Source organism: Gossypium arboreum, chromosome 5, assembly GCF_025698485.1.
Source record: "Gossypium arboreum isolate Shixiya-1 chromosome 5, ASM2569848v2, whole genome shotgun sequence".
Lineage (NCBI taxonomy): Eukaryota > Viridiplantae > Streptophyta > Magnoliopsida > Malvales > Malvaceae > Gossypium > Gossypium arboreum.
The window spans coordinates 11,304,803-11,327,982 of record NC_069074.1 but is presented as its reverse complement, the minus strand read 5'-3'; the positions used below and the strand labels follow the sequence as shown (position 1 = coordinate 11,327,982).

General features: G+C 32.4%; 3 protein-coding genes across 5 annotated transcripts; 1 reads left to right on the top strand and 2 right to left on the bottom strand.

Annotated features, from left to right (window-relative positions):
- On the bottom strand, window positions 1-1,232 carry LOC128292580 (uncharacterized). Its single transcript, XM_053027430.1, has 3 exons — window positions 1,029-1,232; window positions 709-785; window positions 1-437 (listed from the first exon to the last, which is right to left on the bottom strand). Exons 1-3 carry the CDS (start codon window positions 1,128-1,130, stop codon window positions 263-265), a joined length of 354 nt encoding a protein of 117 aa, XP_052883390.1. The 5' UTR covers window positions 1,131-1,232; the 3' UTR covers window positions 1-262.
- A 4,380-nt stretch (window positions 1,233-5,612) lies between these two features.
- On the bottom strand, window positions 5,613-10,857 carry LOC108450257 (protein Brevis radix-like 2). The gene is made up of 5 exons (XM_017747799.2): window positions 9,280-10,857; window positions 8,522-8,895; window positions 7,162-7,297; window positions 6,338-6,729; window positions 5,613-6,215 (listed from the first exon to the last, which is right to left on the bottom strand). The coding sequence occupies exons 1-5, from the start codon at window positions 9,403-9,405 to the stop codon at window positions 6,137-6,139; spliced, it is 1,107 nt and encodes a 368-aa protein (XP_017603288.1). The 5' UTR covers window positions 9,406-10,857; the 3' UTR covers window positions 5,613-6,136.
- Window positions 10,858-17,035: 6,178 nt separating this feature from the next.
- Window positions 17,036-21,137, top strand: LOC108450268 (nuclear transcription factor Y subunit A-3-like). Of its 3 annotated transcripts, XM_017747815.2 has the most exons (7): window positions 17,036-17,537; window positions 17,674-17,750; window positions 18,712-18,913; window positions 19,102-19,214; window positions 19,301-19,375; window positions 20,274-20,447; window positions 20,528-21,137. In XM_017747815.2, the coding sequence occupies exons 3-7, from the start codon at window positions 18,751-18,753 to the stop codon at window positions 20,891-20,893; spliced, it is 891 nt and encodes a 296-aa protein (XP_017603304.1). In that variant the 5' UTR covers window positions 17,036-17,537; window positions 17,674-17,750; window positions 18,712-18,750; the 3' UTR covers window positions 20,894-21,137. The 3 variants fall into 3 exon arrangements, with proteins under 3 accessions (XP_017603304.1, XP_052885137.1, XP_017603303.1); XM_053029177.1 differs by lacking the exon at window positions 17,674-17,750 and having other exon boundaries at window positions 20,277-20,447; XM_017747814.2 differs by lacking the exon at window positions 17,674-17,750.
- The last annotated feature ends 2,043 nt before the right edge of the window (window positions 21,138-23,180 follow it).

Here is a 23,180-nt window from a genome sequence, read left to right as displayed (position 1 = left end):
TTGGACGGCATAGAAGGCTTAATTCAAAATATTAAAAAAATATAGTTGACTAAATGGGAGGAAATTAAACACTACATAAGCATTGCATTAAAAAGATTGCGGGTTATTTCACAAAGTAAACTTTAAACTTTCTATAGCTAGACAGCATTCAGAAGTTTGTAGTCCAGTTAAAATGAGCCAATTGAGGGTGTTGGTAAGCACCTAGTTGAGCCCCTGGACCAACTTTAGCCCCCCATTGCAGGGCCTAGATGATGTGGGTTTGTCATTGCAGCAGGCTGTGGAGCACTATGGCACAAGCCTTAGAATTGCATTTAAGAAGATTGTGAGGCAGCAGCATTAACGGAAGTATGGGCAGTGTGAGATGGCATATAACCATGAGGTGTTCGTAGCATATTGTAGTATGGAGCAGATTGCAAGCCTGGTAGCTTCCTCCGGTTCTGAATCCAGAGATTAGATGTATCAGCCTGTCAAATGACAATGAAACTAGCAAACAGACTATGACTGACAATCAAACTCCACAATTAAACACTAGCAGAACATTTAATCAAACAACAAAGCACATCAGAATCACAGACACTCACGGTGTGTGAGACAATTGAAGAATCACCACATAATTGGCAATGATGAATTTCACTCCAAAGGGCTCAATTTGGATTACAAATAAAAGTCAATGCTAAAAGAGATTAGATGTCAACAACATCTATTTACCTGTTGGTTTTGAACATAGATATTGTCATCTTTATATTCGATCCGAGATGAATCTTCAAGACCTGTTGTATTTCCAACTACATCAAGAGCATTGATTGGAACCATCCATTAAGTAGCAGAAAAAAAGGTTAAAAGCGCCTCGTAATAGTCATTGATTAGCTGAAGGCTTCATATAGAAGTAGATGAGTACCAATGCAATCAAATAACTTTTTCCATATGTGAGGGGGAAAAAAAGAGCTAAATGAGTAGTTTTCTATAAAAAAAGACTACCATACGGTGGCACAAAATGATCAATTTCTCTAGCATCAATACTGCATTACCGGGCAGAGCATTTTTAGTAGAGCCTCCACTTCAAGAACCACGTTGAGGATATCATGAATAATCCCTTGACCATCATTCTTAGAAAGCTTTGTTGGATCCATGGAACCTAGGCACCCAATGTTCAATCATAATGGATACAGCATTATCTCAAGCACAATGGATTATTTTCAGTTTATTAATATGATTTTTTTTTTGCCCATATGGTGCGTGTGTCATAGTCTAATTATTTTTAAAAGTTTTATCGAGTTGATCTCACCCATTAGTCGATCCTCTAACTTAGGCTTAATTTAACGTTGCTTCTCACAAGTGCTTTTGGGCCAAAAAAACATTTTTGAGCAAATTTTAAAATTTCTTCTGTTTTTGGCAAAAAATGTGTTTTTGTAAAATATTTTTTGTCCCAAAAGCATTTTTAAATAGTTTAAAAGTATTTTATTTAACAATGATTTTATTTCGAAAGTATTTTTTATCCCAAAAATGTTTCTTAAAACCAATACTAAATTGATACTTAGTTGTAAAGCTATCAAAACCCCCTTATTTTTACGAAGTAATAAATAATAATGTAGCCCAAAACCTATTATTTTTACAAAACGATCAATCTTGATGGCAATTTTTTTTTAGATGTACAATCTATAAAAATACTTGCATATGGTAAGATTAAAACCAAAACCATTGTAATCTTTAATATTTCTACCATTTCAATCAAAATTATATTTAATTGTTATATCAATTTATTTTTAACTTTGATGCTTGAGTATTTAGTTATATATATATATATATACACACTAAACAACGTTTCTTTGTAAAAAATGAAAAATAAGTTTTTATTGGCATAGTGAAAATCAAGGGCAGAGCCAAGAGATTGGTAGGCCCGGCCGCCTCTCTTAAAATAAAAAATTTCACCTTTAGTTCATTTATAATTTTAAATTTTTAATTTAGTATATAGTAAAATTACACTTTAACCTCTTAAAAATGAGAAATAATTAATTTAATCTTTTAAAATTATAAAATATATACTATTAAAATAATAAAATTTTAATTTTGTTATCGTAAAATAATACAATTTAATTCTAGCCTCTTTCTAACTGTGCCTCTAGTGAAGATACTGTAACACAATTTTATATTTAGAAGATAATTAAGCGGAGGTTTATTTGCAATATAAATCTTTTGGTGGTTTTTATTTCTTGTAAAGTTTTCCACATTTTGGACATACTAGTATACATTCTTTCATTTTATAGTTATTTTTAATTCATAAATAGTTATATGAATTTATTTACATTTTCCCAATGTATTTTCAATTAATTAGGAAAAAATTGTTTTACTTTTTATTTCATCTGTTGGTTTATAAAATTTCACTTTTATGAAATTAATATAAACATTATAGTATCCTTAATTAACTAATTTAAAATTTTATTATTATATTTAAATACTTAACAAACAAGTAATAAAACTTATATTTTATAAATTTAACTAAATATTAAAATTTTAACTAATACATATTAAAAACTGTTTTTTAGATATCACATGTAATTTTTTTTGAAAGTGGTACGAATAAATACATATCCAAGTAATTACAAGTATTAAATTATTATAGCACGAACGAATTGTTCGAGTAATCACAAAGTAGAATAAAACTATTATAACAAAAAATAGGCTAAGAACTACTACAATCTAGACTAAAGTACACCAATTGAACTAACTAGACTAAAACTCATACATGACAATCACATATGATTAGACCTGATCATGGGTCGGGCCACATACCCAAACTAGAAGATTCGCTCGAAAAGTGATATGATTTGGATAAAAATATAGGCCTAAAAAATGGCCTTAGACAAAAAATAAAGTCTGTTTTCTAAACGGGCCATCAATCGGATAAGATTTTTTTTGGAATGGGCCAAACCTAAATTTGCTTAATTTTTTTCCATGCTGTTGTTTTATTGTTATTTTGCTATTATATTGTTACTATTTTATTGTTATTGTTTGAATATTGTATAACTATTATTTAATTGTTAATTTTGTTACTATTTTAAAGACATTTGCTTGCTAAGTTGCAATTATATGTTATTTAAGTATAAACACTTTTTAATGCATTTTCAATTTGTTGGGAAACATTTATTTTAATGTTTTTAGTGTATTTGATGTATAATATTTTTTTAAATTTCTTTTATATAAAAAATTTAATATAGGCGAGCCGAGTTGGGCTTGAGTTTAGCATTTTTATTTAGGTTAGATTTGAACAAAATTGTAAACATATTTTTGAGCTGAATCTAAAAAATTAGGATAAATTTTAGCAATGACCCGACCTAATCCATAATGAGGTCTACATATGATGAAACTAAAACTTGTATATATAATTGTACATGATGGGTCACGAACCTAAAGCCTTCGTCTTTACCAACTATATTTTCTAATTTTAAAATTTAAATAAATTAATTGGTACAAGTAAATTAAATTAAAATTTAAGTAATACATATTAGTGTCAGAGATGTCGGAAAGTGCATTTCCGAAACCCCGTTCTTGTAAATCAGACTCTTAAATATTTATTAAAAATATTTACGAAGCTAGTTGTGTAGTTAATTAGGTTCCGGTTAAGTGAATTTACTTGAATTAAAAGTAATTATATATAAGGACTAAATCACGTATAGGTGAAAATTGAATTATAGATTAAAAATAATTAAAAGGACTAAAGAAGCAATTATATCTTATTCCATTAAGTGCACGACATTAGTGAATTATTTATATAATTTATGTGTAAATTTATTTTATATATTATAATAGTGAGAAAACTTAATAAGTAAGTAAATGTATATATATTATATAATAATTAATTAATGTAAAATAAAACAAATAAAAAGAAGAAGATAAAGCCATATAAATTAGAAAGAAAAGAAAAAAGAAAGAAGAAAAGAAGGAGACGCACGACATTAGGGCTCCAAATTGTTCAAATTTAATTGCTAACGTTGTACTGGAATCTTCGACTAAAAATGAGAAGGATAAAATTGACGTCGAATAGCTCAAAATTCATGATTAGATATTTTATTTTTTATCGTCGATTCAATATCCAACAACGAACTTGAACTCAAATGTGGTGATATTTATTTTTTGTGTCGGCATGTACCTAGACTAGGATGTCTAAATAATAATTATTTTGTGGATGGATTGTAAATGAGGTTATAAATGTAATGTTGGTTTGGTATACACATATAAACATGTGTTTGAAGCCATATTATGGCATGGTAAATTGAACCAAATCTAGATATGTGTATGTGAATTTAAGTTAATGTCTTAGGCAGATTTGAGTTAGGTCAAATTGATGAATTTTGACATGTTTATAATTTTAATTTAGTTCATATTTTGATGATATAAATGTGGTACCAATGATGGTACATTGGTCAGGCACTTTGGATGATTGTTTTGGAATGTTTTGAATATGTTTGATTGTGTTTTGAACATGTTAAACGATTAGTTTTTGAAATATTTGAAATATATGTTTAGATTATAATTACTCTGTAATGCTCCGAAACTCTATTCTAGCGACAGATATGGGTTAGGGGTGTTACAAGTGTCAAGGCTACTTTAGCAATATTGTTAAGGCTTAAATAAAGGTAAACTATCAAGTTGATCACTCAAATTTTTGAGCACTTTCATTTTGACCATCCAAATTAAAAAAACTTCCAATTTGATCATGGTTGTTACAATAATTTATCATCTTTTCACCCATTTGTTTTTCACTAACAGAGATTGATGTGGCCTGATATATAATGTCCACATAATTGCTCCTAGCTGGCTAGTAGTTTCCATGTAATAATGTAAAATTTTTAAATCCATTCCCCCTACTCGGTTTCAAATTCGATTGACTACTCCACCCATCCATTGCTATCAAATGATTGTTACAAATAAACCCTAAACACTAATAGACCGATCAACAACAACAATACTATCGAACTAACTTTTAAACCCCCCATTTGATTACCCTAAAATCATTTTTCAATTCAAACCTTAAGTGGTGGTTTGGTTTTTAGGTTTTTTTTTACCTTAAATTTACCTTTTTTTTATTAAAAATTCAAATGCCTCGTTTTATTTGGTTTTGGGTTAAAAATCCCAAGATGTCATTTTATTTTTAATCTCAATCATTTTTTTATCGTGTCAATCGATTACTTATGTGAAATAAAATGAATAAAAAAATACATAATGTCACATCAAATTTCGTTATTAAGAAAATGAATAGGTTATCGAAATGATAAATTATTGTAACAATAGTGATAAATTAAAAAAACATATTTAGGTGACCAAAATAAAATATCCAACAAGTCCACTAACCTAGATAGTTTTTCCTTTTAAATAATAATAAAATTTAGAGAAAAAAAAGTCATGGATTTACATTAGTGGATTTTTTTTTCATGTGTTGTATTTTAAAAATATGTATTTCCCTAAAAAGAAAGGCTTTGAAGCCCACAATATGTTGTGCTGTGGATCATAGGCCCATCAAGCACTCCATATCAAAGGGGAAAAGAACTGCAAAATGCGAATTGAGATAGGTTCTCTTGGGTGAAAAGTAGAGCTCTGCCTGAACTAGGACCAAATAAATAAATCATCTCTTTTAATTTGTGAAACCCCAAAGCATCCAATCAAATATTGGAAAAAAAAGAAGAAAAAAAAAATCTATTTGAGGATATATCTAATATCTAATCTAAGCAGAGTGATGAGTGCCTAATTTTCAAGTAATAAATACACTAAGAAGAATAGTAGCAGAGAAAGGAAAAAAGAATAAGAAAATATGAGAGGGGAATAATCTTTTCTCTATAGAATTTTGGTGCTTGCCATTGTCAACTTAATTTAGCACAAACTTCAGTGAGCAACCAACCTTGGAAAAGCCTTCTGATTAATCTCTCTCATATTCTCTATTTCTATTTTTCTTCCCTTTTCTCAGGTTATGTTCTTAGCGTCTTCATTCCTTGAATACTGGGCAGGTATCAGAGTTGGTACATACATGTAGTAGGCTTTGTGATAACTTGTGTCTCAGGCACACATAATTTGTCTAAATACCAATGGTAAAAAAAAAGGAGATAAACTTGAAAATGCACTACCTAATTGCTTTTGCTATGTCTCACAAGTATTGTTCTTGTATCCTGGCTCGGTTTTCTTCCCACCACATCCTCGCATGCATTTCTCCGAACTTTTCTCGGCTGCATCATACATGCAAAGGAAGAAAAATGGTTGTTATTGTTCCGAGATGATGCTTGAATTAACATTAATGGAGTTGTTAGCTAGCTTTATGTCCAAGACAGATGAAAAACAAACTGCATACCTGAAGCGGACACGTCTAAGCTCCCGAGTACCACCTGGAAGTGCTCTAATAGTGATGTAAACCCCTGGTTCATCCTGTTCAACCCATTCGGTTTCCATGTCACTGGCATTACTGATGGAGAGCTCTCCAGACTGATCTGCCTCTCGTGATGAACTAGTTCTAACAGAACCATCTATCGATGACGTCTCAGTCTTGGCTCCATAAATGCTGGAGAGTTTTGGTGTTGAAACAAGAGCAGCTGAGTCGTAGCATTGATGGGATTGCATTGGGTGGTGATCCAGGGAGTCTGATGACGAATAGCCCATTCCTGTTGGCCGGATAAAGTTATGAGGGCGTTCTTTGTTCAGGGGTGGAGTCACAGGACTGTCCTTTGCAGATTCAGTTATTGATCCCTGAAAGGGAGAGACAAACACTAATTTTTAAAAACTAAAATACTTACGGACCTGTCATTTTACAAAATGTGAGATGCTGGCAAAAGTCCTCCTTTTAAAGGAGTAAACCCCAAAGTGGGCTTTATAGCATAAAAGAACAATATTGATTGAAACCCTGAAAATATTACCTATAGTCAACTGAAAAATAAAAACCAAGGCAAAAAGGTGACTAATTACATCGTTTTGGACGTTGGGTAAGTAAATACAGCTAATTAGATTTCTTAATTTCGAGCTAATAGTGCAAGTATCCAATAAATCATCCAGAATCATGGTTACAGAGTTTTATAAATCACTTAAAAGTCAACAGAATGAAGCTGAACCCTTGACTAAACAAGAACTAAGATTTAACCAAGAACAACTAAAAAGTTAAAAGGACATGCTATAGAAACTTACTTTATCTTCAGAGCCAGGGGGAGTTGGAAGTGGAACCGCTTGACGATTAAAGCGTTGTACATTGTATAATTCCATGACCTTGTCATAGTTCTCTGCCCACCACCTCTGAGCTTGCCATTTATTAAACATCTCACGACTGATATTTAACAAGAAACGAAAAAGGAGATGAGCAGTCCAAGCAAAGAACAATAAACTACAGAAAGGAATTGGTTACTTAACAAAGTTACAAAAACCAAGTGCTTTGATATTTAAACTTGAACCCATTGAAGACATAGTTGTTTATTCAACAGAACTAGAGAAGCCTAGGGCCACATGATTACTCTTGAACCGGTTAATAAGATAATTAAGAACATCGGTTGCCATTCAAAATGCCATGAAGAAAAAGAAGGTGATTGACGAGCAAAGCCATAGATATTTAACTTCCCAACTGACAATATTAAACCTAAAATGCTCTTTGTGCTATATAGTCTAAAGATGGTCTCTATACAATAATTTATCATAAGTATATATCCCATCAATTTATCGATCTAATCAGCACATAAAAGGTGGGTCTACATCACAATCGAAGAGACATTACTTCAATCCTTGAGGGTTACACTAGATTCACCTACACTGAACAGTCTACATCACATGCGAAGAGACATTTATTTACTCCTTTAGGGTTACACTACAGTGAACAGTCTACAGAAAGATCACATAGAACTTGGCCTTAAGTGTCACCTCAACGTCAAATTAACTTAGGCACATAGCACGATTAAGGCCAACTGCCCAAGGAGTACGAGTCACATACTGATCGACTGCTTTAACCATACAGCTCAGCTTGAGCTTATTTTGGTAGGAACAATGGACTGATTGCCCATGCTATTTCCATAATTCGCCAGAAATGCAAAGAAAGCTATAATGCCAACTTGCAATGTGGGTCTAATCCATAAAGAGAGACCCATATATGGGGCCGCTTCAATGATGCTATATAGATTTTCGCTCATGAAACCTCACATGAAAATTTAGTGTGATAATCACACATAAAATGACAAAGGATAATGTCAAAAGGTCCCAGCTCCAATTACCACCACCACCACCACCACCATACTAACCACATGCAATGACAATCCAACAAATTGAAACCTTCAATACCAAAACCAATAGCCAAGAATGAATCCAAACTACAAGGGGACAACTCCAAAACGAAACGAGAACAACACTTCAAAACCTGATATTTGGTATACAAAGAAAAGTTCAAACCACAGAGGACAATGTAATTATGGCCTCTATTTCAATACCAAGAATAAAAATCAGGTGATCATATTCAAACAAATGAGAACCTTCACTATCATGTATACCAAAAACATAAATAAAATACCTGAATCGAATCCGTTTCAGATCATTCCCTCCTTCAGGCAATGAGACAAAAGTGATTAAGACACCAGGCTCCACTTGTGCAACCCATTCCTTAGGCTCATCTTCCTCCATAAACAGTGCCGATCCTGTACGGCCACTAACGGAAACCGGGGTACCTGCACCACTGGAAAGTCCTTTTAGTCTTGATTCCTTCTCTTTGCCCCAACTTCCGGGGGTCGAATTCGAGCTTCCTCTTCTACGGTAAGGGCAATGGAAGCGTGCTGAGTCGGAGGCAGCATCGGAGTCTGCATAGTTCTTACGGTCATGGTTTGATGAACCTGAACAAGGCTTACAGCTTTTATAAGCTCCTGATGCTTTCAATGCAATGTCCTTGATCTGGAAATTATATGAAAAGAAAAGTTAGCTGTTGCTTAAAGCCTTGCTCTATTGGGAAAAAAGAAGGAAAAAAGAACAAACTAGAAAACAGAACAAACTCAGGGTTTCGAAAACAAACTGATAAATATTTAAGAACATGGCGGATTCCGGGCTACTATGTTTGTTTCCTAAGAAAATGGAAAGCAACGCAGCAGAAAAAAACAATTCCCAGCTTATTTTTCCATCAGAAAAAATAAAGAAACTTGAACCCCTCAAAGCCATAGGATTCAAAGCATGACTTCAAATATTGCCACTCGTGTTTTCCCGCATTTTCTTAGAAAACGAATATAAGAGGATGTGCAAATTTCTACATGTTTATAAACATATAGCAAGTAATCACAATACCTGAGAAGTGAGGGCCTTGATGGTTTGCCTAGTCCTAGGAGTTTCCAAAGTATCTTCATCCTGATGGCGCCCTATAGATCCATTGTTATTGTGCAACTGCTTTGAACAAGCTATGCACGTTAACATATTCCCTTCTCTTTCTCTTCTTTTAAACCCCTTCCCCCAAACTATAGAAATCCCAGATCAGATTCAACAACAACCAAACTTCATAAACAAATGTACAAGGTAGCCATGTCAACGAGCGAACGATGCTTATGGGTATTTTACTTTGGTAATACCAAGGCTTACTTGGAACGGAATGTGACTTTTCGTAATGCCAAAGAGCCAAAAAGAAAAGCAAAAAGAAAGAGAAGAAGAAGAAGAATCAGAGAGATCCAATGTAGCTGATAGCCAGGAATATAGAAAAAGAAAAACAAGTGACCGTTAATGGAGGAGGAAGAAGGGCATGGTTTTCCTTGGGATGGAAATGAAAGAAAGAGCAAAAGAATGAGAGGTACTCTGTTTCTTTGGCTATATGCCTCTGCTCTGTGTCTTAAAAGAAAATATCAAAGAGAAACAAATAATTTGTGTGTCTGCCTTTGGGATTCTTTAGTTTTCCTCTCTCTTTTCCTCTCACTGTACTGCCACTGGATCTTTTCTGAAGATGGCTTCAGATTTGGCCTAATACGGCAAAGCTGTAACCAAATAATATTTGTAGCTCTCTAGTACCTCTAACTTTCGTACTCAATTTTCTTTTTCGTTTTAGCATGTACTGAATTTATTTATAATCAATGCCCAAGGGTTTATTAATTATTGTTAGCATCTAAATTTATATAATAAAAAAAAAAAAGAAATAAATAGGCCAAACGTTTTTATTGGATTCTCCTTAATAAGTAGCATCTAAATCCACAAAAATTAAGCCTGAATAACGTCAAATATTTAAAATTCTAATTTATTAAAATCATCCACGGTACTGTTCACCTGTCAATATTTAATACTTGTGGATCTCGTATCCCAAAAAATAATAATGTTTATATTCAAATAATAAATAAAGAATATAAAAAGACCAACAATTACTCTACTAGTGAAAACCGATTAAAGTTAAAAATGCATGGAAACAGGGGAAGAGCGTTAGCTTAGGCAAGGCGGAGGGGAGGCGGTCGTAGGGTCGTAGCCATGGATTTGTCTTTACGCGGGAGTGGCGCCTCTCTATGAACCGAACAGATAGCTATATCATACCAGATTCCAACAAGTCGCTGCCGAGATTGGGGTTTTAAAAATAAAGAAAGAAAAAAAGCAAAAGGTGAAAAAACTAAAAAGAAAGCCCACCCACCCGCCAGTATTACTGCCTGCAGTTGCAGGTGGGACTAAGGACAGGGTGTCGGGGATAACCCCCCCAAAAAAAAATAATAAATGTCTATCATTTTGGTTTTGCCCTGCATGAATTACTGAGCATGTGTGAGTTTTTGTGTCAATTTTGTGTGCATGTGTGCGTTAACTTTTATTCATTCTTTTTGAGAAAACTAAAAAAGCCTCTAAAGCTCCTTCTTACGCCCTGACATCTGTCATTCCTGATGTGAAATTTTGGGGTCTTTATTTTCCTTTTTTTTCTTTCTTCGACATTGAATTTGCAAAACTTGATTTTTTTTTTTTTAAATTTCGAATTCGAATTCGAATTTGAGGATTATAATTGTGACCCAATTCGAAAAGACTGGATTTTTTAAAAAAAATTGAATACTTTTTTTTATTTAGATAAAAACCTGGAAATTGAAGAACAAAAATGGAAGGATGAAACCAGATAAACGGAGTAATAGATGATGCGACATTGAGGATAGTTGAATTAAATCAATCCAATAAGAACAATCACAATAATCAATTCTCCCAGAAATTATTTTAGCAAATTGACAACACAGTTTTAAATAAAAATGGAGTTAAAAGACACCTAAAAGAACAAAACAATAAATAATGTTAAAACAATTATTCAGAAGCCACCTAACCTTTTAAACTTTTTTTTGTGATCGGTGAAGTGGAAGCTCTCTTCAGTTTGCATGTGATGTTAACTATTTAATGTTGTATTTTTTTTACCTATAATCTAGAGAGAGAGAGAGAGAGAGAGAGAGAGAGAGAGTTAATTAAGAGATTAAGTAGGCTGACCTAAATCATCACATGCATGGTAAATGCCTTACCAAATCCAAGAATGTGGTGCATCTTTCTCTCAAGCTATTTGGATGATTATAATTTCCCTTTTAAATGTTTATTTGTTTTGCATTCTATTATCATGTAATAAGCTAAAAATTCAGTTTTGGGGTCAAAATAAAGTTTAGAGAAGTCAAAAGTAAAAATTCAGTTTTGGGATTTGTGATATTTAAAATTATATTATTTTACATTCAACATATTTTTATCCTTTTAATTTGATTAATGAGAAGGAAAGGTGTGATAAAAATGTCATTTTCAAGGCATGGGATTAAAAGGAGAGTCTTGAATTTTGCAATAATGAGAGGATTGTGGTCCAAGAGAGCCATCAATTTTGGGGGTGGGGGGCACCTCTTCTTTCTTTTTTCCTTCACTTGGTTCTGTACTTTAAAAAAAGAAAGAAAAGATTTTCATTGATGTTAACAGCTGCTTTCTCCCAAACCACTGGTTTATAATCAATGAAGATGAAGCACAGCCATTGAAAATTATTGTCAAGCGGTGAAGCACACCAATTTTTAAGCCACGGGGCCAAACATCACAAGACCTATCATCCGATGCATTCATTTCCAACAATATGTAAAAACTGGAGTTTTAAGATTTACCTTTTTCTCTTTGGCTCCTTCACATCATTTCCATTCCACAAGCCTTAAATATAAAATTTATTTCTCAACCCATTGATAATTTCAGGTGAAAATGACCAAAGTGTGGACTAAGTTTTAAGCCACCGAACGGAAATTGCTTGTTTTATACATAATATTATATGGTTTTGATGTGTTAGTATCGTTTTTGAACAAGTGATTCAAGTAATAATTTTTTTTGAAATTGAAACGGTCCATTAGTAAAGACATATAAGCAACTATTTTCTCTGATTTTCCAACAATGGCAGACTGGTATTTGTTTCCTCAATGATTTTGGTGCTGACTAATGGCTCCAAATAATATGGGAAATGCTGTCACTTTTGCTGATTGACCACCAAAATATCTGGCCCTTTTTATCATATATGTGCCAAAATGAAAACTGTGTTACATTAATGACCTTTGACTTTAACCAAGGAAGGAAAAACAAAATACTTCAGTATCAACAAGTTCGAAAAAAAAAAAAAAACCCTGTTCAACTATTCAATTCATCTAGAGTTGTCGAAAATGAAAAGCTATTTTCCTTTTTGTCCTTTTCCGTTGTTCATATTTATAAAATGCTGGTTTCCTTACTACAATTTCTTGACCCATTTTCTGAACTTGAATATATATAATTAAACTCTTCAATTGAACTCGGATTTGGGTAAAAAGATTTCAACCTTATCCACAACATCTAAAAGAACAAAACACAAGTTATCCAGGCAAAGACACGAGTTGTCTTTAGAATGATGTGCAGTGCCAACGATCAAAGTGGAAAAACCCATGATAACCATGAGAATAAGAAAAAAGCTCTATCATGGTATGTTTTTCTTTTTGGAGACAATCCCTTTAATCATCATTCTATTTCTTTTTCCTCCCCAAAGTTGAAAAGCTCATCAAATGTTACTTAACAATGGAGGTTTCAATGACCAAATTAATTTATATGACATAGTTTGGTTAGGTTTAGGTTAGCCATGCTGTCTTTCCAACTAAGCCCTGCAATGGCTTTTCACCTTTCTGTCTGCTATTGCGGTCCAAAGTTTTTTTTGTTTTTTCTTTTAAGTACTCTTAGTCGATATTTTATATAATGTTTACTATAATTAATGCATGGTGCAACACTTGTAAAGCAAAGCAGTAAAGCCGATAAGATCACTGCTCGCTGATCTGCATGGATTGTTTTTTACTTTGGAAAGCTTTTTAGATTGAAACATATGCTTTGCTTGCACAGTGTGATCAAATAATGCAGATGATTGAAAAAAGTTGCACAATTCCTAGTTTTTTTCTTTAAACAAGGATTTGTACTTTCTGCTTTTTTTTTTTCTTCATAAAGAACAATTTTGCCTTAGAGTTAAGGATTTTGTTTGTATTTGTTGCCAAGTATTCTCACAACAACAATTAAAATTTATTCGATTAATTAACAATGAAAAATAATGATGTTGGTATAAACTATAGCAAGTGGGTTTGTTTTAATTTGAATTTTGTCCTAAAAACTTAATTAAGTTGGAAGAGCAAACATGGGTTGCATAATGGTTTACATAATTCATCTAAATAAATGAATCTTGAAGTTGATTGGTTTTAAGTTTAAACCTTTGTCACTATAGGCATGCTAGAGGGTGTAGAAGATGATTTAATTCTGAAAGATTGTTCTCCTTTACACCATTTGCATGTGCTTTCACATGCTCCAAAACTGTACATCTTTTTGTTTAGTCTTCAACAACGTTTCAAATCCTTTTACTCTCAACCACAACAATACTGCAAAGGGGAAGTCAAGATTTATGCAAAAGAGACTGAAATAAATATAAAAATTTAAAAGGGTGGAAAGTTGAATATTTTGCATTAAAATGATTTCAATTTAATTTTAATTTTAAAAGGGTTAAAATTGTATTTTTTTCATAAAAATTAAAATAATAAATTAAACTATTTATAGCAGAGAGACATTAAATGTGTAATTATACCATTCAATAAAGGGAAGTTAAGGCTTATTTTGGATGGGCAATAAGATCAAAAGCAATGGTTGCATGAAATTAGTTATTGTAGTGGTAATAGATGTGTTTAGACTCAATCACACAATCTTGTTGACAAGGTGAATTATAATGAAAAGACAAAATGGCCATTACGGACATTTGATTAAATCTTGTATATAATAATTTTCTTAGATTACTTAATATTTACAAAAGTAATAAATGATTAAAACTTATTACAATTACATTTATTTCTAATAATAATTTTATTAACAAATAATTAAAAATGAATTAAAGAATGAGAAAATTTCAAATATTTATTTTATTTAATAGTTCCATATTAATTATGTATTTAATTATAATTATTCAATTTATTATAACTATATATTATAGCTTATGTTTATAGTTATCTATTTGTAATTACGGCTTTTATATTATAAATTATAGGATTGTTTTTCTTTAACTATCAAAGTGTTTTTGTTTTATTTTTCTTTATTCAATTTATTAATAAATGAAAAGGGACAAAATAGATATGTAAGTTTGAATTTTCAACTGGGCATCAAAAGACCAGTGGAAAATTTGAGGTGTGGCGTTATCTATCTCCTTCCACTGTATCGGAATTTGGTCTTCCAAAAAGAATTTTAGCTGCAATTGCATAGAAATCAATAAAAAAAACGCATTGTGGTAATGATAAACGGGAATCCAGAACAACCCTAATACCCATACTTAACCATGACTACACTCTTAAATATAGGTCACATAAATGCGAAGTACAAAATTTCACGAGCATCTGTTGAGTTTAGTTATTAATGCAAAACGCATGAGGTGGATTAAGTGAAAAAACACTCAACTATTTCTTTTCATTGGATACATCCTGAATTTCAGGATCAATTTTTTTGTTTCTGGTTCAAAAACATTATCAGATAAATGGGATAGATTATTTGTCAATTTAGTCTCTGTTGTAATGGTAAATTATTTATGCTTTTTATTACTTTTATTGACATTAAAGTTTTGTTTGATTTCTGAATTTTTTTCATTTTCTTTTCTCGTTTTAAAAAAAGTTTTTTTAAATTAAAAATATATTTAATAAATAGGAATAAAATTCGTTTTCAATAGTGAAAACATGCTTGGTAACTCCTTTCCTATAATAGAAACCTAAGAAATATCCTTTTATATATTTATATGGATTCGAACCAGTGTATCATATTTAATATTTGAAATTTTTTTAAAAATATTTTTGCATTTATATGATTCCAACCAGGGCTAATACATTTATTTTCATCATTTTCATTTTATAAAATATTTTAATGAAAACAATAAAAATAATTTTTTATTATTTTAATATTTTCCATTTTTTAAGAAAACAATAACCAAAAACCAAAACCGTTACTACTTTTTGAAACCAAACGTCCTTTCCTTTTAATTAAAAAAAATTACATTGATGAGTTTTGGGTTTCAAAGCATTTGGGCTCAAATTTTGTTTCAAACAAAAATGTTGGGCCTTTATATGTAATTCCTTAGTTGCCCCCTTCCCGTATAAAATATTTTCAATTCAATATTTCGATTTTTTTTTTTTAAGATCCGATTATTAGTCCAAATTTAAACCTCTTCAGAAAGAAATATTAAATTTGAAAGTAAACGATTAAAACTATGGATCCAACTGATATCTCAATATTCAGTAGTCAATGCTTTGATGGGTGTATCTATCAACTGCCTGGGTTTGAGTTTGTTTGTATGTAGCTGTGAACCAATGCGGACGCAGCAGCAGCTGCTGCTCATAGGTTTGCCTTGCTCATGATATTGTAGAAATTGCAGTGATCTGAATGGAAAGTTAGGTTCAGTTTATGCTTCAGAGAATTGGAGTCGCATATTTCATCATTTTCTTCAACGCTGTCTCTCTTCTGTCGTAATTTGGTCTGTTTGTTTCCTTGTCTCCGATTCTTGTTTGTTGGGAGTTGAGAGAAATAATGATTTGATACAGGACACCATATTGCATATTACAGCATGATATAGCGCATTTCTTGTATTTGATATTTTTGGGTGTATAAAATTAAACATGGGCAGTGAAATTTGTTTAAAAAAAATATTAACAATGTTTGGATTATTTGTTGTCTTCGTTTTCCAATCCAAGAATCAATATTGGTAATTTCATCTCCTGGTATGTATATTAATATAAGGCCAGCAGTTAGATTAATTTAAGAATGAATGTCAACATTGAGAGTGTGGGCAAGCTCAGCATGACCTCCTCACTTTTATCCTATATGCTATTTATTATTACTGTTTTTATTTTTCTGTTTTACTGACAAATTGAATCCTAAACTCCATATTCAATTTTTTAGATGGGCATCCAAAGTTGTTATCAAAGCATATTATCTTAAATATTATTTTTGAAAATAAATGAAATACGATTGAGGTAATTTAATTTAGAGAAACTTTTTTTCCGAGTACAGATATATATTAACGAGATTTTATTGCGATAATAATTTATTCAACAAAGTTATTTGATTTTATTATTTACTTCTACTGAAAATAAAATTCTTTCGGTTGAATTTGAAAATCATATATATAATTTACATTTTAAAATTATGAATAACTTCAACTTGTAAAAACAATTTCTTGCATATGCAATTTAATTGAATACATACCAAAGATGGTGCTGTCTATAAAAAAGAAAAACAGAACTCCAATTAATCAAAACCCAGAAAGAGAACACGCGCTACCTAAGCGCGTGAAAGTCAGTGCAAATGAATTTTTTGGTCGGCTGCGGAGTGTTTCTCAAACAAGAATTGATTGCTAAAAACATGAACACAACACGACAAAAGAAAAATGGAAAAACAAAAAACTCAACACGATGCTATATTAACAAATATGCTACAATTCTCTGTATTTTTTTTATAAATTTTAAATTTTAATTTTTGTAAGATTTAGTCTTTTTATTTTTAAAATTTTATTAATATTATTGATGTGTCAGAATCAACATAAATTTAATAAAATGATTTTAATAGTGTTAGAAGTTATACTTAAAATTTAAAAGGAAGTAAACTCTAAATTTGTTCCTACATAAATTTACTGTATATTTCAACCAAAATAATAATATGGAAAAACAAAAATACTGAGTTTTTTCTTTTCTTTTTGAAGTAGAACCACCACAGTTATGATGAGGATGGCTCTGAAGACTGAAGAGGTCATGGTGGTGAGCCACTGAGGCTGAGCTGAAAAGACAAACTTTATAAAAATGCGTCTTTCAGAAGATATGTATTAATAATAGTGAACAAAAAAAAATTTATCAAAAGGAGGATATGTATTAGAAATCAATATTATCCAAACACATTAATTTCCTTAAAAAGGGACTCAATGAAAAGGGTGGGGGTTGTTCTGAGAAACCCAGACAGAGAGAGAGAGAGAGAGAGAGAGAGAGAGAGAGAAAGATTTTTATATTTTGCTATGCATGCACAAATCCAACCTCAAATGTTAGAAGAACAATCCCCATTTGTTTCATCAAATTCCAGAGGTGTTTCTTTTTTCCTTCCCCCTTCCTTTGTTTTTCTTGGCTTTTATTTTTCTGGGCTTCTTTTACTCCTCTGTTTTATCTAACTATGTTTTTTTTTTTTTGTCCTTCTGTTTACTATGAAATTGGTTGGTTTTAGTCTGGTAAGAAAGGTTTTGTTGCGTCTACAATGTTCTAGACTCTGTATGTGCTTGGATTTGGAGGCTGTGACGATGGGTTGGAATTTTCATGCTTAGCTGATTAATGGATTTGTTTTCTGTTTTTGATTCAACATTCATCTCTTTCTTTGAATTTTTTTGGTTTTGGGTTTTGCATGCATTTTAAAACCTCTGACTTCAAGCTTATATAGAATTTGCTTCGAGTAAGAATCCATTCAAGTGCTCTTTTTTTCCCCTTATTGGGTCATCCTTCTTTTATATCTCTATCTTGGGGATAAATGGTTGATATATTTGATGTTTATGTTATTAGGTCATAACATAGAGGGAATGCTTATGGTTTGAAAGTTGCTGCATTTTGATAAGAGAAAAGGAATGGCTTCTTCAATCGGTTTTATTAAAATTTTTCCTATATAGTTTCTGTTCAGAATGAGGCATTGTTACCACCTCAATATGGAATTTCATTGAACATTTGTAGGCTAATTAATATATGAATTCAATGGCAAGAGTAAAATGTAACTTCAGATGATGAACTGCAATGGTGTGTATATGGATTTCACGACAGTTTGCTATCTATTTATATGATGGTTCAATCATTGAAAATAAGTTCTCTTGTATATGTTTTAGATTGCTCAGTGAAACTGTATGAAGAGACCCATATTCAAATTCACCAGTGTTCCTTCTTGTAAGTAGGAGTCTAAAAATCAGTTTAAAGAATTTTCTGATGCCTGGTCGAAGAAGCCTTTGCGGTTATTTGCTTTTATCGTTTCTGATTTAAATATCTAGAACTGAGAGTGTGTGGCTCGTTGCTAGGTCATTGATGCATGAGCTTGCTAAAACATAGTCATGAAGGCTTCCTTTTAACATTTAAAGATCCTCCATACTTGTTTTATTAAGTTGAGAAATTGACAGTAGTTTAGCGCAATGCAAACTTGCATAAAAAGGATTCTGTCGTGAATGCTTATTCGATGTGCACTTATGTTGTCGGCTGCTCATCTTTGGGCAACTCAACTGAATCTCAGGTCCAGCAATCCTCCGTGTCTGAAAGCTTAACCCTGAAGATGGGTGTTCTGCCTCAACACTTTCATAACAACGAGCAACTAAGTTTCCAATTTCAGGACCAGGACTCATCATCAACTCAATCAACTGGTCAATCTGACCCTGAAGTGGCTAGTGCTGAAGACTGCAATCTTTATGGGAAAACTTTAATTTCCGCATCATCAGGTCTTCATATTTGTCGAGTATTCCTTCTTTTGATGATCTCTAAGTTTGATGTTGCATAAATAACAATAAGGGGACTTAAGATTTCTACCAGGCTGTAGATGTTAATATGTTGCCATAGTTGTGATTTTTTTCTTCTCTTGTCACCTGGACAAGGGTATGTCTAATTAGCTGTTCTTGCCCCTTCTCAGGAGGTAACGGAACTCATGGGAAGCTTGTAGGAAATCATGCTAAATTAGCCTATGTAATGGGAACCCAGGACCATGTCTTTCCTCCTTCACAAGTCGATTATAGCAAACCAGTCGTAAGTTATTACTTATGTGGTTTGCCTGCTATTTAGGTGCATCGTGTTTTATATATCACATTCATATGTCAGTTTTTCTACTGCAGGCTCACATTCCACACCATTATGCCAACCCATACTTTGGCAGTGTAGCGGCTACTGCTTATGGATCACAAGCTATGGTAAGAGTTCTGTCATGTTGTATCCGGTTCTGTTGCACCACATTGAAGTTTGTTCAACTGCAAGCACTCTAGTATGCATATTATCGGTTCATAGAAACGAGGATGGTTGCTTTTAAAACCCTGTTTCATTACCTTTTGTTACTATGACCTAAATGTAATCTCCTCTTCGATGAATCTCATAAAGAAAAGGGAGTGGAAGGAACCTAGACTTTTAAAACCATTTTAAAGTATCTAGTCGTTAATTACTATAAATGTAACCTTGATGCTATGGAAAGTTAATATGAAAGCAAAGGTCAGAGGTTGTTGATTTTGATAAACTATATAGATGCTATAGACCATTATTTTAATCCACTAGCACCTTCCTGGGGTCATAAAGATTCCATTAGCCGGCCTGGATTACGAATTACAGTTCTAATTCTTTAATTTTCATCAAGCACATCGGCGGACTATTCTGCTGCATATTAATTTCTGTTATTCTATTTCACTTTGCATCTTACTTTACTCTCATTATTCTTCCCTTTTCTTATCAAATTGATTCTTTATGAGAAAAGCTTTCTTTCATGATCTTATTGTAGGAAGTGGTTTTACTATATAAAGTATGGAAGTGGCAAAAGTAGTGCATTAAGTGATATTTCTTCTTGTCAACTGTCGTTTAAGTAACCGAAAAAGAAAAAAAAAATAGTCGAGGTTACCAGATCTTATTGTTTAAATTTTATTCTCTGTTTTCTGACTTGTTGATTCTGCATTGAAGTGGTTTAGGCATAGATTCTGATTTTTGTGTTTGCTAAATCGTATGACCCGGAACTCTATTTAAGTCGTGCTCTTTGGTATGGATGACCATACGAAAATGTTTCTTCTTTGTTATTCATTTGTGAGATATTTGCCGTTGCATTGCCAGCAGATTCATCATGCTCATATGATGGCTATGCTTCCTGCTCGAGTTCCGCTGCCACTGGATCTTAAAGAAGGTGAACCGATTTATGTTAATGCAAAGCAGTATCATGCTATTCTCCGGCGAAGACAATATCGTGCAAAGCTCGAGGCACAGAACAAACTCATAAAAGTTCGAAAGGTATGTGCACGAGAACTGTAACGTGGCCTTACAATGGTATTCTATTCTCTAAGAAGTTATTTTATAAATATGTTTTGCAGCCATATATGCATGAGTCTCGACATCTTCATGCGATAAAACGAGCTAGAGGAAGTGGTGGGCAATTTCTCAACACAAAGAAACTCCAATCCAAAAGCTCTGCGACAAGCCACGGACCGGACATGTCCAGGTCTCCTCAGCTGCATTTGTCTGCAAACATCTCTGTAACAGATGTTCATCAGCCAGAAAATTTTAAAGATTCTGGTTCGGCTACCTCTTGCTCTGATGTCACAAGTGCCTCCAACAGTGATGAAATATTTCAGCAGCCAGATTTCAGGTTCTATAGCTATCCTCCCGATCATACTGGTGAAGCCATGCCGGGTCCTGCTGGCAATATCCTGCTCTCTTCCGATAGACGAGCGAACTGATTCTTGTCTGCGCAGTCTGTATTTGATGATACTGCGATGAAAATACGGCTGCTCTGTTCCTCTGGGAAGTCATCCTTGGCTCTGTTTAATTATATTTGGACCGTCATCACAGACTTACAAAACCACCAACATATTGGTCAAAATTATTAACTGCATGCCTTGCTGTACATTTGAGCTTGAATTCAATATGTCAACTCTCAATAAACCTTATATATATATGTAGCTTAAATTTGCATAAGTTAAATTATTGGACTAAAATTTCTAGTTAATAACACCTTGAACACAATACGAAAACAGGGATTATCAGTTTCTTTACCAATTACGATGCGGCAAAAAGCCTAAGAGAAAAGGCTGATTTAGAAGCGATGATTGTTTGGATTAATGCTGGTATTTGAACACCTTCAACTTCAATTCAGCCATTAAAATAGAATGGGTTCCAAGAACACAGCAAACCCACAAAATTGACCTCGAATTCAATTCCCTTCTCTCAAATATAGTTAACATGATCAACAAACCCAGATCCAAATCCACTTTCTAACTCAAAATAAACATATCGAAAAATCCCTTGTCTATCATCCTACTCCTCTTCTGCCAGCAACAGCAAAACCAAACAAACTAATAAATTATAAACCTGCACGTAAAAGAAAACGGTGCTCCCATTTTGACTAATGTCGAAAGGAAGGAAATGCAAATGGAAGGAGGAGGAGGAGCCACGTCGGATGATGTTTTCAGGGATTTCAAAGGACACAGAGCTGGCATGATCAGAGCTCCACACTATAGGTTTCGTTTCTTTCCCCGAAAACTCAAAATAGAAATAGAAAGCAAACGTGTTCAAGGCAAGATCAAAGCTCATACCTAAGGGTCGGGACGGGATGCTCACCGCTTTAAATTTATGGGGTTATTGGACAAAAATTTGAGGAACCGGAAAATGGGCTTTAGACCAAAAACATAATATTAATTCGTTTAAGATATGAAATACAAGTTGTATTAAAGGACGTTGGAATTATGGCTAGATTTGTTCATGAGTCGGGTAATTCGTTTTGTCTGAAATTTAGGAGGGTTTGGACAAAAATATTATGTACGAAGAATGGGTTTGGACAAAAAAGTAAGCTCGTTTAAAATATAGGTTGGGCTTGAACTTGTTGAACATTCAAGACCCAAGCCTAACCCGGCCTGACCCATTTTAAGTTTATAATACTTATATTACGTTATTTTTATATATTATGTAATTTAAAACACATTAAAAAAATAAACTTACACTAAATATATAATACTACTCTAATATAAACATTAAAATAATATTAAGATGAATGTATAAAATTTTCAATAAATAAAAATTATATAAAATTATAAAATATTAAAATAAAATAAAATAAATATATTTTTTAAAAATTAAAACATAATATAAGTAGGCCTAAAATGAGTTTGAATTAATCTTTTACAAATATGGATAAGCTTACATAAAAATTTAAGCCCAAATTTTAGACTAAACAAAGTTTAGATAAATATAAAATATATTAATATTATGTCTAGACCTAACCCGACCCATAGCAATATGTGATTAGATAGATTGCCTAACTATAATTTTAACTTTCAGAATCCAAAGGGCTAGGCAAATCCTAGCTACAGTAAAGGGTCTGGCCAGAATTTTGGTCAAGTACTCAACTAATACATGGCCACGGTGGGGTTAAATGTTAATTCAACAACCAAGTCAAGCTTTAAAAGCAAGGTCTCCTTTTCAAGTAAAGTCAATCAGGTACTGGATATGAATTACTTTAAAGGATTAAATTAATAATTATTGATTACGGGCTGTTAAGTTTAAACTCAAATAGAGTAGCTCATATAATCTAGATTGAAACAAAAAGGGCTATAGTAGGGCCTACTACTAATTAATTCTTTTTTCTGGATTATCTATTATGAACATGATGATTCAGATCCATAAAAAATATTTATGATTTTTATTAAAATTTATTCATTAAAAATATTTAAACAAATACTCCAAAATTCCTGATTTCCATATCCATCCAAAATCTGAGTTAGGTATTGAGGTAGACCCACCACGAGAAAGTCGCTCTTTTCTGCTGCTTAATAATTATAACCAAAAAGACTACAATAAATAAAACAAATTCATGCTTCTGCAAAATTTCAGTACCATATTCCATCAAAAACCCTATATTCTACATCTACTTCCCCATTTTTCTATCAAATGAATCTTGAGAGATTTATCAGAAATTGATTACAAATGAAAAAAAAAAAAAAAGTGAAGCACGTAAAGATGACCCACAAA